This window comes from Lactuca virosa, chromosome 8, assembly GCF_052849685.1.
Source record: "Lactuca virosa cultivar CGN04683 chromosome 8, Lactuca_virosa_CGN04683_v6, whole genome shotgun sequence".
Lineage (NCBI taxonomy): Eukaryota > Viridiplantae > Streptophyta > Magnoliopsida > Asterales > Asteraceae > Lactuca > Lactuca virosa.
This window is the reverse complement of record NC_136433.1, coordinates 67,872,691-67,889,778: the sequence shown is the minus strand read 5'-3', so window position 1 is coordinate 67,889,778 and position 17,088 is coordinate 67,872,691. Positions and strand designations below refer to the sequence as shown.

At 36.1% G+C, this 17,088-nt stretch overlaps 1 protein-coding gene across 1 annotated transcript; it reads right to left on the bottom strand.

Annotated features, from left to right (window-relative positions):
* Positions 1-3,812: 3,812 nt before the first annotated feature.
* LOC145132801 (transcription factor MYB62-like) lies at positions 3,813-5,124 on the bottom strand. The gene is made up of 3 exons (XM_079067711.1): positions 4,879-5,124; positions 4,614-4,743; positions 3,813-4,463 (listed from the first exon to the last, which is right to left on the bottom strand). The coding sequence occupies exons 1-3, from the start codon at positions 5,030-5,032 to the stop codon at positions 3,947-3,949; spliced, it is 801 nt and encodes a 266-aa protein (XP_078923837.1). The 5' UTR covers positions 5,033-5,124; the 3' UTR covers positions 3,813-3,946.
* Between the last annotated feature and the right edge of the window lie 11,964 nt (positions 5,125-17,088).

Genomic DNA, 17,088 nt, shown 5'->3' with positions numbered 1-17,088 from the left:
GATTTCCGAGATCAAGAGTAAGGGCGTTTCAGTCTTTTGTGGGCAATGGGTTTCATTCGAGAAGGTTTCAGACCGGGGTGTGTTGCTAGAAGCGTAGGGCTTCTCGCCACCTTTGCGTGGATATAAAGTTCGTCGGGAACGGATTTAGAATAAAGGAGTTATGACATTTTAAAGAAAGTGACATTTATGGCCCTTAATGGAAAAAGTTGTCGAAGTAGGCCATGCATGCAATTGGGACACGCGTGGGTACGCCCAGCGTAGGCTGGGTTACGCCCAACGTAATAGAGTAAATGATCGCGGGTGCAAGGACGCGTACGCCCAGCGTACTAGAGGTACGCCCAACATACGCTCAGAGTCATTAAACCCTAATTTTAGGGCCAGCCACTATATAAAGAACATAAAGGATCAACCCCAACCTCCTTATCTGTTCCCTTATCCTCAGAAAAACCCTAGGTAGCCGTTCCACCTCCATTGTTGGGTGTGTTTGGCTTTGTGGAGCTTAGTTTGGCAAAGGAAAGCTTAGAGGAAGAAAGAAGAGGTTGACAAAGAAGGAACCTTGGTGGCTGGAGCTTGTAGATCTGAGATAGCACCACCTTTTGCAACTATTTAAAGGTATAAAGCTTCATGCTTGACATCTATTTTGTGTAGATCTAAGTGTTGTGAAGTTTTGACACCATTCTTGTCCCAAAAATCCCCAATATGATGCATGATGTGTTTTGGTTAAGTTAAGCTGTCCTTTCAGACCATAGGAGAGGTCTTGAGTGAGAAAAATGAGGTCCCAATGGCTTTGGTTGTCCCATGTGTGAAGTTGGAAGGTCTTAATGGGTTAAGACCTTGAGTTAAGAGCTTTATGGACGTTAAACAGGATAAAGTTTGAGACTTTATGAGTCCTAGGCCCATTTTGTCACTAGATCTGACATATGGGCTTAAGTGCTTAAGCCATTAAGCACATGGAAGGATTTTGGTACAGACGCGCATACGCCCCGCGTACCAGAGGAGTACGCCCAGCGTACGCCCTCTGTTGGGTTTTCGAATTTGGGCCGTGAAGTATTGGGCTGTTTATGGGCTAGCTGGGCTTGGGCCGTGACTGCACAGTATATATGGAGTAATTTGGGCCCAATAATTATTATGGACCTTGGATCTAGGCCCGATTAGAAAGATGGGCCCAATTTAGTAAATTGGGCCAATATTGGGCTTTGCATAAGGACTTGGTTTTGGGACTTGGCTCAATAAAAGGAAAATGGATTTAAGGAGTGGTGTGGGTACTTGGTCTAGAAAGTCATGTTGGATTCTAACTTGGTGATTATCATGTGATAGTTGGGAGTATCGGTGAGTCAGCGGTCAGGGATTTGCAGAATTTCGGCAGTTGCAAGGTGAGTTATCCTCACTATACCCAAGGGTCTAAGGCACCAAGGCCGACCCTTTGATTTGTTATTTGAGTTAGTTACTGATGTGATATGTTAGTTAGCATCCCGGTAATAGGATGGTTATATGTGGCTATGCTTAGTGACCTGTAGTTGGTCTGACTGTCTGTATGCTGGTAGGAGATTACCTGTTATATGTGCACGTGTTGAGCAGTAGAAGAGGGTATTCCATCCCGGTAGGATGATAGGACCCTAGTATGTTGTCTTGTAGACTGTTATATGATTATTTAATGGGTGCACATGTTTGGTAGTAGGTGGGCATTCCAACCTGATGGTTGAGGGCCTGGGGTATTCCATCCCGAGGGATGATTGGACCCATAGTAGTTAATGTATGTATAGTAGGTGGGCATTCCAACCTGATGGTTGAGGGCCTGGGGTATTCCATCCCGAGGGATGATTGGACCCATAGTAGTTAGCGTATGTATAGTAGGTGGTCATTCCAACCCGATGGTTGAGGGCCATGAGTATTCCATCCCGGTAGGATGATTGGACTCATAGTAGGTGGGCATTCCAACCTGATGGTTGAGGGCCTGAGGTATTCCATCCCGAGGGATGATTGGACCCATAGTAGTTACGGTATGTATAGGCGTGTGGGCATTCCAACCCGATGGTTGTGGGCCGAGAGTATTCCATCCCGAGGATGATTGGACTCGTAGTATGTTGGCATTCCAACCCGACGGTTGAGGGCCTGGGGTATTCCAACCTGATGGTTGATTGGGCCCATAGTATGCTGTTTATTGCTGTATGTGTATGGTTATGTGTGTATGGGTATTTTGGGGGAACTCACTAAGCTTTCGAGCTTACGGTTTCAGTTTATTGTTTCAGGTACATCAGGTGATCGTACCGCTCCTCATATTTCATGATTTTATGATTGGGTTCTGGGGATACTTTGATGTTTGAAACTGTTTTGAAGACAAGTTGTATTAACTTAATGGTTTTTGAATGGATTAAAATGTTTTAAATTGGCTTAAATTTTATGGATGTTATACAAGGTAACCACTTTATTACACAAGGCCTTTGTCTTCCTGTCCACTATTGTCACCGACCTTTCTACATAATTCAGATGCTCATTGATCAGAATGTTGTCCAATGGAACCACTACTGTATCGCCAGCCACAAGATGAATACGCGCAAGCCCAAAGTTTCCAATGAAGAAGTGTTAAACCCATCAAAAAATAAGTATCACGAACACAATAACATGAAATATTTCTATTACAAGACGACTTGAAATATTTTAAAAAATCACAATTTTTTTAGAATTGATTTTAGTTTTCATTAGTTTTTTTGTAGTTATATCGTATGATGTTTTAGAATTTAATTTATGTTATTGTAATGTGATTTTTATTTATGTCAGTGTAGTGTCGTTTTTTTTAATTAAATATTGTTTTTAATATTGTTCAATATATTTTTTTCGGTTTAAAATTAGTATAAGTTTATTTTAAAGATTAAAAAATTAAAAAATATTATGTTTTATTTTATTTTGAATTTTTCTAAATAAATTAAATTAAAAATAATGATAGGGGTTGAATGAATTGAAAAAAAAAAAAGATGATGGGGGAGGCAGTGCATGGAATGATTTCACTCCGACCACCCTTATCGAATGGTTCTTATGAATCAATCATTGATTATGGCTAGAAATTTCTGAAACTTCCACTTGTTCACTATGATCTTTCTTTAATTTCCCATCTTCTCCTAGCAGTATTCCAATCAAACCTATCTCATCTCATGAGCTTTTCGATTGCGATTGATTTTATGTTATCTTTTTCCTTTGTGATTGTGATTGATGTAGATCTTTCTCTGTGTCGATCGAAAGCAATCATGTAACAGTGATTTGTAATTTCATATTCAAGGTGCACCGCATATTGACACTTTGACAGGCTATATGTCATTATTTTTTAATATCACACCGCAATAATGGGTGGCATTCTGTAATATAGGCGTTATGTTAACAAGAAAAATACACGAAAAAGGATTGACACACTGAACATAGATTTTTTTAACTGGTCAAAACTTGTTGGAAATTTTAATTTAGATTTTGAATACAGATTTTATGCATATATAGTCATATTACTTCTTTAGTGGACAAAAGACAAAATATTCATCCAAGAAACCTGTTTTTTTTTTTTTTTAAATGTGATAGTGACTCTTTAAAATAATATACAATATCAAGGTATTTAACCAAAAAAAAAAGTAAAAAAATTCCGAAGTACAAGAGAAAGATAAAAGCAAAAAGATTCTCATTAACATTGGATATCATTTGCAAATTTGAAGTTAGTGGAGGGCAAACACGTCTTCTCACTTCCAAACAAGGCTTGAGTAAACAAAGCTGGGTCCTCCTACCAACATGTCATCACTTCAATCAAAAATATCACTAGCTAGCCCATGTAATAATTTCTAAAGTTTAGCTTTGATGGTATTTGATTTTTCAAGAGAAAATACATAAAAAACATATGTTTCCTATCTTTTTGCCAATATAAAATATATATGTATTATGTTATATCAGGATCGCTTTATTTCCCTAACTACCACAATTGATCCATGTTCCAAAAAGTGTCTGCTAAGCCATTGCTTATCCATTCCGCATCTGTTAACTGAAAGTCTAGGATTGACATGTCACTAGACCCCAACTCTTGCACGTCTGGTTGATTTAGACTAATCTTGTCAAAGTTATTGTTATCCACGTTGTAGCTATGGCTATGGAGTGAGGTTTCATAGACATATGGTAGTTTAAATCCTGAGGATTCTGAATTGCTTGAGCTTGAATTCATGTTCTCCATCATACCTTCTTTTCCTTGTGGTTGAGGATTCAAGTTCTTTTGATCAACTTCCATGGTTGAGGTAGAAGTAGACGATGATGGTGATGTATGCTCCACTTTTTCAAACAATCTTGGTAGCCAAAATTGTCGAAGTGCTTCGACAAATCTCTTGCTATTGGAGTCGATCTTAAGATGTCGAGCTTGCTTTTGTACCTTTGTTCTCCAGTAGTTCTTGATTTCATTGTCTGTTCTTCCGGGCAAGTGTTGTGCGATTTTTGACCATCTTTAAAACAATACATGGAAATTTGATATTAGTTTCAAAACCGTGTACGATAATAAACAAATATATAATTAGTTTAAAGAGAGCAAAAGTTTTAATAGAAATCATTTGAATATTGCATGAAATTAATACTTGATAGTATATTAGACTCACCTATTACCCCACTTGGAATGGAGTTCAAGGATCAATAGTTGTTCTTGTGGGGTAAGATTTCCATGTTTTACATCTGGTTTTAGATAATTCAACCAACGTAGCCTACAACTTTTTCCCGTCCTCTTTAATCCTGACAAAAAGATAAACATAAACTCAATATTAAATTAATATTAATATATTTACCCACAACAAAAAAAAAAAAAAAAACTTCAAACTTGACATAGTATCACAAAGATCTTTTTCATCATGTTCTTTTCTCAGTTACCTGAAGATTTTGCTAGCGAATTCCAACGCCCTTCTCCATGACAAGTGATGTAATGAATAAGAAGATTGTCTTCATCAAGTGTCCATGGTCCTCTTCTTAGCTCATCAAGTTCTTGTTCATTGCAAGAATCAGTCATCTTCTTAGCAACCCTCATGGAAGAAAGTAGTGGAAAAAAAGGGGAGAAAAGTGTGTTTTGAAGGTTCTTTTGTGTTTAGAATGATTGGGCGTCTGAAGAAACTAAGTGGAGGTTTTATATGCATTGATGATGTAAAGAGAACCCCAAGATGGGTTTTATTTTAAAAGGTAAAAAGAAAATCATAAAGTACACACAAGAGATATTCCATTAAACTTAGGAGTCATCAAAGTATATTGAACTATTATTTATTGATATTTTTAGAAAACAGTAAATATAAAAACTTTTTTGCTATTTTTCTTTTAAATTTAGGTATATTTGTGTATATTTATTTTGTTTTTATTTTCAATCAAGTTATTATCTTTTCCATATATTTTTTTAGAACGGCAAGTTATTATCTTTTCCATTACTTTTACAAGTACATTAGAAATTAGATTACATGGTCATATCCAAAAAAAAATTAATACTGTAAAGATGACATAATAATGATCGTTTAGTTTTATATATTTTAAAAGAGCGTTGCCCATATTTCAATGCTACAAGCATCAACCTATGGTTATAATTTAGTACAATTTACAGTAATTCGTTTAAAATCTTTATACGGTAGATTAAAATTTTGTATGACTAAGAGAAGTTATAATTTAGTACATCACCTTAATGAAAAATAAAACTTTTTGAAATTAATGCCTTTTTTCTGCAGAAAGTACAGCTTTTAATACATAAATTACGATTGATCATCTTACTCATATTGTTCTGTATTTAAAAAAAAAAAAAAGGAGAGAAATAATCAATTCTGGATTTATGGATAGATACAAATAGAAGGCGAATGAGAATTTTTCAAGATATGGATTTGTCATTATCCCTACAGTACATAATTGAGTAAACTAATCAAAGTGTGCTCTTTGTATGAACATTAAAAATGTGACCCTTTCCAAGTTTCTTGACACTCACAATGGCTGCATGCCTTTGCTCTCTCTCTCTCTCTCTCTCTCTCTCTCTCTATATATATATATATATATATATATATATATATATATATATATATATATATATATATATATATATATATATATTCAAATGTAGATGACATTTATTATGCGAATATGTGTGAACAATGCTATTATGTGAAAATGACGAAGATAATAGGTTGTTTGGGATTGTGATTGAACATTGTGAAACTATTAACATTATCACACACACATACCCACACACACACACACACATATATATATATATATATATATATATATATATATATATATATATATCATAATGTAGATGACACCTATTATGTGGTCGTAAAAACAATTTTTGACCAATGGAAGAAAAAAAAATGAATGACTACGTCCGTGATATTACACTGGAATAACATCTAGCATATAATCACATAAATTTCATTGTAAATGTATTTTACTCAATTAAACTCTATTTAGAAAAAGAAAATTTCGAATTTTAAGGGGAAATTAATTCTCTTAATTTTAAATTCTGATTTTTTATTAATTTAATTTCAATTCAAACATAATTTTTAATTATATGCGATTTTATTCTATAAGAACGATATTGTATGAGAATGTCAGCCTTAAACTAATAAAAGGTATTGAATCTTGAAAGCTTGGGGTTTTGCCCATTAAAAATAAATGTTAGAGTAAATTACACAGATAGTCCCTTTGGTTTGGGGTAATTTGCATGTTTGGTCCCTAACTTATTTTTTTAACTCAGACCGTCCCTATGGTATGTTTTTGTTGCGTCTATAGTCCCTACTAGACATAAAATGTCTATTTTGCCCTTAATGAATATTTTTATGTTGTTAATTCTTTTTTTATTATTCTAGTTATTTTATTAAATAAATTAAATTATTATCATATTGTTAGAAAATGATCCACCGCACCTTAATCATCTTACAGTTCCTACTACCACCTCCTCAGGTCACCATCTCCGGTAACAAATCCAGTTCCGACAGCACCTCAGGTCATCATCTTCGGTTATAGATCCAATACCACAGAAATCACCCAATACTCAACTTAGAGCTACCTAACATTCCATAATAAATCTAAAAATACATCTAAAACCAAACCTGTAACTCAAATCAAAATCCAAAATCGAAGATGCAATCCAAACTAAAATCCAGAACCAAAATCCATGATGCAAAAATCACATATATAAAATCAAAGATGCAAAAATCCCACAAAGTTTCAGATGCAAAAATTACATAAATAATCATAGATGCAAAAATCATACATAGATGCACATCAATTAGTAAAAAAATAAACCCATATTCAGGTGATTCGACTCTATATTAGAGGGTCTACAACCTCTTGTATCCCTAGAGCGTCCCCCCATTCGTTAGTATCAGAAGAATAACTTCCCGCTACCTTCACCATTTCAGCCGATCATCAACCACACCCGGCCTCCTCTATATTTCTTATATCCAACACCACCACCCCATATCTCAAGAACCAAACCAAACGAAATTAAATTAATCTGTAAATCTCACTCCTAAACATCAAATAAAAAGAGATGGCAGGACGAAAGAGTGGATCTTGGGTTCAGAATAGATTTTGATGGTGAGGGGTAAAATGGTCTGTGACGTAGAGCTTTTTGACGATAGTATGGGAGAATGAAGGATCCCAGAAATTATGAGTGTTGACTGGTGGCGGCGACGATGCAGAAGATTGGACCAGAAGTGGTCGCCTCCAACTCCAGCGGCGACGATGACGGGTGTTTGTGTTCATCGGAGTTGAGAGAGGGTTCTTGGTTTCTGATTTTGTTCGCCGGAAACACCATGGCAGTGGCGGTGGGATCTAGGGTTTTTAGATGAGCTAAGAGTTCTGGAGGATTGAGTTTAGAGAAGAAAGAGAGAAACACGATGTATCAGATCAGAGATGGGATAAGAAATTGGAGGCTGGGGTTAGCCGGGTTGGGGAGGGTGGGTTTTTTCTTTTTTTATTAACTTATAAATAAAAATTAAATGATAAGTAATTAAAAATGAAATTAATAAGGGTAATATAGTAATTTCAGGTCAACTAGGGACTAAAAACGCAATAAATTCAAAAAATATGGATGGTCCGAGTTAAAAAAATAAATTAGGGTCCAAACATGCAAAGTATCCAAAACCACAGGGACTATCCGTGTAATTTACTCTAAATGTTAGATCATTCTCAAAGAATGAGGCGAATAACATAACATTTGAATGGTAAAATGTGAATGTAAAATATATATTCTTACAAAATTTGTTTACACTTTTATGGAAATGAACTTAAAATACAATTAGAAACTAAAATACATCAAAAAAATAAAAAAATCTTAAAAAAAACATTCTTGAAATTCTTGAAAGAATCTCCTCTTCTTCTTGGTTCGTTTCCAACATGTATGTAATCAGCGACTTACAAATAAACAAGAAGCATTCTGTAAGAATGATATATAATTTTTTAAACTGTAATTACAAAAAAAAAAAAGTAAAAATCAGGATGTTTAGAAAGTGAGAAAAGAAATGAAAATAAATTGGAAAATGACAATAATGGTAATAAAGGGCAAAATGGTAAAAGAGGATAAAATGGTTATTTTACATAACCAACAAGAGATATAATAGAAAATATGTCACCATTTTATAAGATATATGAGTTTTATATGCTTATGGTGCAAATGCATTAAGTTCAAGAGCAAAAGTGGGAAAAAAAAATATGAAATTGTAATTCCATATAAAAGTTATAAAATGTCAAGTTTGAGACCATAAAAGCTAACCTTAGAAGAAAGATAAGGGAAATGGTACAAATGTAACTTATAGTCAGCTTGATAATGAAGCAATGGCAAAAACAATCATATTATAAGGAGTGCATATGAAAAATCTACAAGGTTGCTAAGTTGGACAAAAAGTTAATAAAAGTTGATTTGGAAATTTTACAGCTGCAAGGTGCCAACTTTGGAGCTTAATAAGTCAATATTTATAGCTAATTAGAAAGAACATTATTATGGAAAGTTGTAGTACATAAAACAAGGAATACACCTGAAAAATAATCAGACAAAATGGATGTGTAATGAATGAGATATAGTCGTTTGAAAATTGTTGATTAAAGACTTGAAATAATGTAATATTCTGACTGTCCATGTTCGCAGCCGAATAACTCTAGTTCTGGACATATTCAGATGAAACAAGTAATATGGAACTTGTAATACTCCTAATTGGCTTTCCAAAGATATAAAGTTTTCCCACAACAGAGTTCGTATGGTTGAGTTACAAGGCTGGAAATATCGATAAAAATCATAAACTTTTGCTGGTAAATTATTCGAAGTCAAGGAAGTAAGGGTAATTTCATCATTTTTTCACCATGACTAGATTCAGTCAGTATATACATGGGTTTCATACCTAGGAACGCTTTGAGTTCATTCTTTTTTTGAGTCACGATAGATCAAAAGGAAAGCAAGAAAAATAAAACCCTCTAATGGCGATTCTTCATCATTCTTCCATTTAGGGTTTGATTCAAGTGGATAATTGAGTAACCAAGCAAAGAAAGGAAGGAACAAGGGCTTACAAGGTATAATTTCTCTTCCTTTAACCTATAAATCGAGTTTGTGAAGTAGGAAAAACCCCAATGTCAAGTTTTGTAGAATTCAATGATTAGGGTTTGGTTTTCTAACCTCCCTTGAGTGGTTTCCATGGTTCTAATCTTAATATAATCATCCTATTGATGGATTTGATGATTTAGAAAAAAAATCTCCATGAACCCTAGAAAACCCGAATTGGGGACATTGCAATTGATGATGAAATTGGATTGCATCCTATGACCTAGATGATATTCAATAGCAACAAATCTGATTGGAATGCTCATCATCCATGACGGTAGAATGTTGCATAAACATGGATTTTAGGTGGTTTTCGGAAAAATATGATAACATCAATGGATTTTATGTATTATGGTTTATTTATTTAGAAAATGAAGTTCATAACCATGAATGGATGCTATCAGAATGATTTGAATACAAAAACATGAAGACTTGAATGATCTTTAGATAAATTTATGGAATATTTGTCCATAAGAGCATTTTGGGAAATATACTGATAAGTACATAATGGTTGACATCTAAGAAGTGAATAACATTCATGAACATGAATTGACACTCTAGAAATAATATTGGAACATAAACATGAAGGAATGCTATTGAAGTTATAGCTCTAGTGATTGTTTTGGCCTAAGGGAAATTTGGGAACATGGAATAGAATTGAGGATTCCATTGTTACATTAGGTACTTACAATGATATTGGTTGTGGTTTTATGTACTTTACAACACCCAATAATGTATTTAATGATTTGGGAATACGTCATATTTGTAATGCCCGTGTTTCTAGGCTAGTCATTAATATTGATATGATAGTCTAGGTTAACCTTTGTGACTCATTTTGAAGAAATGAAAAGGAATTATGTGAATATTATGTGTTTTATATGTTTTATGCTTAATTACTAGGAGTTAATTAATTAAGAATAAAAATGAGCGTCAAAAATAAATATTAGATAAAGCCGATATTTATTAAGAAAGTTGTAGTGCTCGTGACAAGGATTACGGATATATAACGAATGCCGAAATCCGAGTTATAACGAAGAAGTTATGACCTGTCGAAGTTTCACGACAAAACCGGCACGGTGCTGAATGTCGTAAAAAGTGAGTTTTTGATAAACTACTTTTTATCCTTAGTGATCTAAACGAACCTCGTAGTGTTCGTTAAACCGAGAGTAGGTATAAAAAGAACACCCAAATCTGACTTCGTATGAGGAAGTTATGATTTTTCGAAGTTTCAGCTTAGTAGTAGACAGCTAAAAACTCGAATTTTAGATCGAGTGATTTTTAGCCGACACGACCTAAACGAGAATCAAAGATCTCGTCATTAGTAGCACAACGGTAAAAAGTCTAACGAAAACGGACGTCGGATGAAGAAGTTATGAATTTTTAACGGATTTCCTGTCCCGGTCTGTTAAAAATAATAATATAAAAATTAAATTCAAAATTAGCCGACGAAGTCTAAACGAAAGTTGTAGAGCGTAATTTTACCTATGCGTGCATATAAGGAAAGTAAAAAACAGAGCTCGTATGCGAAAGTTATGGATTTTAGAAGTTTTGACGCGAAAAACGAGAAAAATCCCCAAAACCGAGGAATTTCGCACACGTGGACTTCGGCCACGTGTCCTCGCTTTGCATCCGTCGCGTTTCCGGGAATGGCTGAGTCACCGAAGCCACCTGGCGAGGCGTGTCATGTCCTTCTCGAGTCCGAGGTTCGGTCCAATAGGAGGCTGCCCCGTGTCCGATCTCGGTGTGTCAGCAGCTATGTGTCCAAACCATAGAGCTGTCCGAAGTGGTCCAATCAGAAGCCTCCAGCAGACCCTTCCCATGCGCAGCCACGTGTGAGCCCACGTGCGAGCCTTCCCTGCGAGCCCTCAGATCTGCACCACCTGGAGCCTTCTCAGCCGTTGGATCAGGAGGCTCGCCCCTATAAATAGGAGGGTGCGAGACCTCCCAGGTATATTTTGGAAAATTGTCACTTTTAGCCCCTAAACCCATATTTCTTTCATTTTATCAACCCCCGAAGCCCCGGTATCAATTATAACCCCCGGAATACGCCACGAAGTGCCCGAGAAGCCCGGAAAATTTATCTTTTCGGTTTCGAAGCCCGACCCTTCGCAGATCCCGGTTTCTCAATAAAACTCCCGGTTTTATTAGAAACGACCGTTTTAGAAAACGAATTGCTGCCCGATTTTCATTAAATCAGGTGAGTGTGTAGTTACTTTCACCTTACACATAGATATGAAGTATTTTATATAAAATACGTGCTGTGTGAATATTTATTGTTTGTTTATTTGAGTTGGATGTTAAAGGAGTGATTTATACATGTTTTAAATAATTTAAACTGTATATGTATTTTTATCTACAAAAATGTTGGGTAAAACATGGGTAGATGAAATAGTGGGTGTGTGATGAAAAATGAGTTGGATAAATGAGATGATTAGTGATATAGATCATAAGTTGAGGGTGAGTGGTGAAAGGAGATCATAAGTTGAGGGTGAGTGGTGAAAGGAGATCATAAGTTGAGGGTGAGTGGTGAAATATGAGATAAGCCCTTACCCAAACGGAGACCCCCATCATTCAACAGAGTATGGATGACAACCATGGACTATTCTAGACGGTCTGTGGAACACTAGCAGGCTTGCAACCTATAGGTGTGTGAACTATATGTTCATCAGGCGTACTCTAAAAACCCATTGACATGTATGACAGGGGCGAATACTGTCGATAAATGAGAGCTATGGACTTAGCACCTGTTGTATAAACCCTGGCGATGGTGTGACCTTGTTCCTATTCCTTAGGATGAATCCTTTGGAAGGAGTGATAGTTGAATCTTAGGGTAAACCCTTAAGAAATAAATAAGATAATGGGGTTGGGGTAATTTGGTTGATTGATTGTTGTTTAAGTATAATAAATTTATTTATTGTGGGTTGAAAACCCTATATGCTCACCAGGCTTCCAAGCCTGACCCACTCAGCTTTTTATGACTACATGTAGTGGACCCCGAGCATAGTCGGATGAAGATGATGAGTGATTTTGGATTATAGGCCAGTAGTTATAAATAACTGTTGTAAGGCTTATAATGTCTTGTTTATGCTTTTGATCTGTATCAGAACATGACATCCCGAGGTTTTGATATATATATATATATATATATATATATATATATGGAAAATATATATACCTTCTTAAAGAAGGGTTTTGATAAACTTTTATCATGTTTTATTTTGGGGACCTATTCCGCAACATCTTTTGAAAAGATTTCTCTGATTTTATTTTAAAAAGCATAAATTAAATCGGTCTTTTCTGGCCGAGAAATTAGGGGATGTCACAGTTGGTATCAGAGCGTTAGTTTAAGCGAACTAAGAAATTGTAGGATTTCTAGACTTAAACTTAGAATGCTAAGTGATGATTGTGAGATGAGTGTCTACCATATTTTAGACACGAGCACTAGTTTATTTTAGGAAGGATGCCTAAAATGCTTTTATGTGCTAAATGTTTTGTGTTATAGCTATAATGATGCTATTATTTGTTCGGATCTATGGTCTGTTGCCGATCGGATCTGGAAACCTTATGTGTGTAGGATTATAAGCTTATGATTACGAGATTAGAACTAACATGTAAACATTTCGAAGTGATAAGGAGATTTATACGTCTATCGTAAATAAAGCTTTCATATCTTAAATTCTCGCCCAGTACACCGAACGTCTGCTTGGGTGTACAAAACATTATAGTGAAGACTCGTAGAGAATTGAGTAGATGGAGGAAATGAAAAGCTTATGATAGTGAATTATACCTATCAGAAGATATCATAAGAGTGGTATCTTGCCTTTAGAATATGTCTAATAAAATAACGGAACGTTTAGAGGGGTACGGTACATCTGAAGTACACCTTCGATTGGCAGGATGATGGAATGATTGGTGTAATTTTTGAAATTGTCCCATCGTCTGGAATTTCCATCACCAACCAAGTTGAAGTAGAATTGATGATTGAAGATACGCATGGAAGAAGTCCTAGTAGAGTCTAGGAATTTTTTTTATGATTATTTGGACACATTCGTATGTGTTAAGTTGTTTTGTGATTTTAGGACTTGGGGACTGCGAGACTGTACTTGGGACGAGTATGAGTAGGTGTGAATAGTAGTAGAGATCTATACTACTGGAAGCACATGACTCACACTTGGATCAGGGAAAGTCACAAGGTTACCAAGGAACTAGTAATTGATTCCGTCTTATTCTAGTCTGTCGTTACCATCGTTTCGGTAATGACTAAGAAGATGATTGTTATTCCGACCTTAGAGGTCATATCGAATCGAGTCCGACTAAGATGAGTTTATTATGTGGTTCTGAGAACCAAGTTCGATGTAGCATTTGACTTAAGCCAGAAGATTGAAGTGAAAGATGATCAAAGCGATCAATATAAGTATCGCACTCATTGTTAAAGAAGTTGGTAGTTAGAAATGATACATGTTGAACTGTGATTGTATCACATTAGAACATGAAGGAAAGTATAGTTTGTTCTGAAATTTGTCCCTAGGAGATCTGAGTCTAAGTAGTGCAGTATATAATGAGAGATCATTAGAACATGACCCATCGGTCTGTTACAATAAACGAAGGAAAATACTTATTATAATAAGAAGAAGGAGTCCTCAATAAGGATTTACTTTGTAACTCGAAGGTTACAATTGAAAGTCCTACGGAGATCTAAAGCTTTTTAGGATTCGTCGGATATTACCGAAGGTTTATCCAAGGCTTTTCTTCGATCGCGACTCCATTGACAGCTTTGACCCACAAAGGAGCTGTTTATACTTGGAATGAGAAGCATAAGGAAGTTTTGAGAAGTTAAAGAAGAAGTTGTGTGAAGCACCGATTCTTTCGTTACTTGAAGGAGTTGATGACTTCACAGTTTATAGTGATACCTCTGGAGTTGGGTTAGGTTGTGTTCTGACCCAAAGGGATAAAGTGATAGTGTGTGTATCGAGGCAATTGAAAGAGCATGAAAAGAACTACCCCACTCATGATCTGGAGTTGGCAGCGGTAGTATTCGCCTTAAAGATATGGAGAAGGAATTGAACATGAGGCAACGACGTTGGCTAGAGTTACTCAAGGACTACGACTGTGAGATACTTTACCACCCTGGTAAAGCAAATGTTGTTGCTGATGCTCTCAGTCGGAAGGTAAATCTTGAAAAGAAAAGGCCAAGAGCGTTGAGAATTGAAGTTGTCTCGACAGTTGTGGAAAGTATAAAGAAAGCTCAAGAGGAAGCTTTAGAGAGAAATGACCGAAAGGAGGAACGTTTGGGAAAAACGTTGGTGTTTGATACAAACGGTCAAGGATTGAAGGTATTCAAAGATAGGATTTGGGTACCTAAGGCGGGAGGAGTAAGAGGTCTTCTGATGGAAGAAGCTCACAAAACCATGTACTCGATTCATCCCGGCAGTACGAAAATGTACAGGGATCTAAAACCCTATTACTAGTGGCCGACGATGAAGCTCGATGTTGCAAAGTATGTGGCCGAGTGTGTAACTTCTTCTAGGGTTAAGGCACAACAACAGAAACCGTATGGGAGTTTAGAACCTTTGCCTATACCTATGGGCAAATGGGAAGACATCACTATGGATTTTGTGACTAAACTGCCCAGAACAAGGAAAGGTCACGACATGATTTAGGTGGTCGTTGATCGCTTCACTAAGAGTGCGCATTTCATAGCAGCCAACGAGAAATGGTCTATGGATAAACTTGCGAATTCTTATGTGAAGGAAATTATGAGACTTCACGGTGTTCCGTTAACGATTGTATCCGATCGTGACATCCGTTTTACCTCAAGGTGTTGGAGGAGTCTGTAAGAGGAATTGGGTACCAAGTTGTGTTTAAATACGGCTTACCATCCGCAAACCGATGGTTAGAGCGAATAAACGATTCAAACATTGAAGGATATGCTGAGAGCATGTACCCTGGAATTCCAAGGTAACTGGGATGAACATTTACCTTTAGTAGAATTTTTCTAGGGTAATAGTTTCCACTCAAGCATCAAGATGGCACCTTATCACGCTTTGTATGGGGAAAAGTGTTGAATGCCGTCATGTTGGCTGGAAGCTGAGGAAAAGCAGTTTATGGGACTTGAAATAGTCCATTAGACTGCTGAAAAGTTGAAAGTGATTAGGGAAAGGATGTTAGCTGCTCAAAAGAGCTATGCTGACAAGAAAAGACAACCGATATCATTCGAAGTTGGAGATTCGGTTTTACATAAAGTCTCGTCTTGGAAGGGACTTATAAGGTTTGGTAGAAGGGGAAAGTTGAGTCCAAGGTTTATTGGACCATTTAAAAGTTCTTCAGAGGATTGGGAATCAAGCTTACAAGCTAGAATTACCGGAAGAACTAGAGGGTATTCATAATACTTTTCATGTGTGTTATTTGAGGAAGTTCACGGGAGGTGTGCCCGACATAATTCCCATTTCTGAATTAAGGTTGGATGAGAGCAAGAGGTTAATTGGAGAACCTGAGGCAATCGTTGACCGTAAGACTAAGAAGTTGTAACGTAAGATGGTTGATTTAGTGCTTGTGCGTTGGAAACATATAAATGGACCAAATCCCACCTGGGAAACGGAGAGTGACATGGTGAGTCGCTACCCGTAGTTGTTTGTCGATGTGTGATTCCGGGGTCGGAATCATCCTAAGGGGAGAGAGAATTGTAATGCCCGTGTTTCTAGGCTAGGCATTAATATTGATATGATAGTCTAGGTTAACCTTTGTGACTCATTTTGAAGAAATGAAAAGGAATTATGTGAATATTATGTGTTTTATGCTTAATTACTAGGAGTTAATTAATTAAGAATAAAAATGAGCGTCAAAAATAAATATTAGATAAAGCCGATATTTATTAAGAAAGTTGTAGTGGGCGTGACAAGGATTACAGATATATAAACAATGCCGAAATCCGAGTTATAACGAAGAAGTTATGACCTGTCGAAGTTTCACAACAAAACCGGCACGGTGCTGAATGTCGTAAAAAGTGAGTTTTTGATAATCTACTTTTTAGCCTTAGTGATCTAAACGAAACTCGTAGTGTTCGTTAAACCGAGAGTAGGTATAAAAAGAACACCCAAATCTGACTTCGTATGAGAACGTTATGATTTTTCGAAGTTTCAGCTTAGTAGTAGACAGCTAAAAACTCGAATTTTAGATCGAGTGATTTTTAGCCGATATGACCTAAACGAGAATCGAAGGTCTCTTCATTAGTAGCACAACGGTAAAAAGTCTGACGAAAACGGACGTCGGATGAAGAAGATATGAATTTTTAACGGATTTCCTGTCCCAGTCTGTTAAAAATAATAATATAAAAATTAAAGTCAAAGTTAGCCAACAAAGTCTAAACGAAAGTTGTAGAGCGTAATTTTACCTACGCGTGCATATAAAGAACGTAAAAAACGGAGCTCGTATGCGAAAGTTATGGATTTTAGAAGTTTTGGCGCGAAAAACGAGAAAAATCTCCAAAACCGAGGAATTTCGCACACGTGGACTTCGGC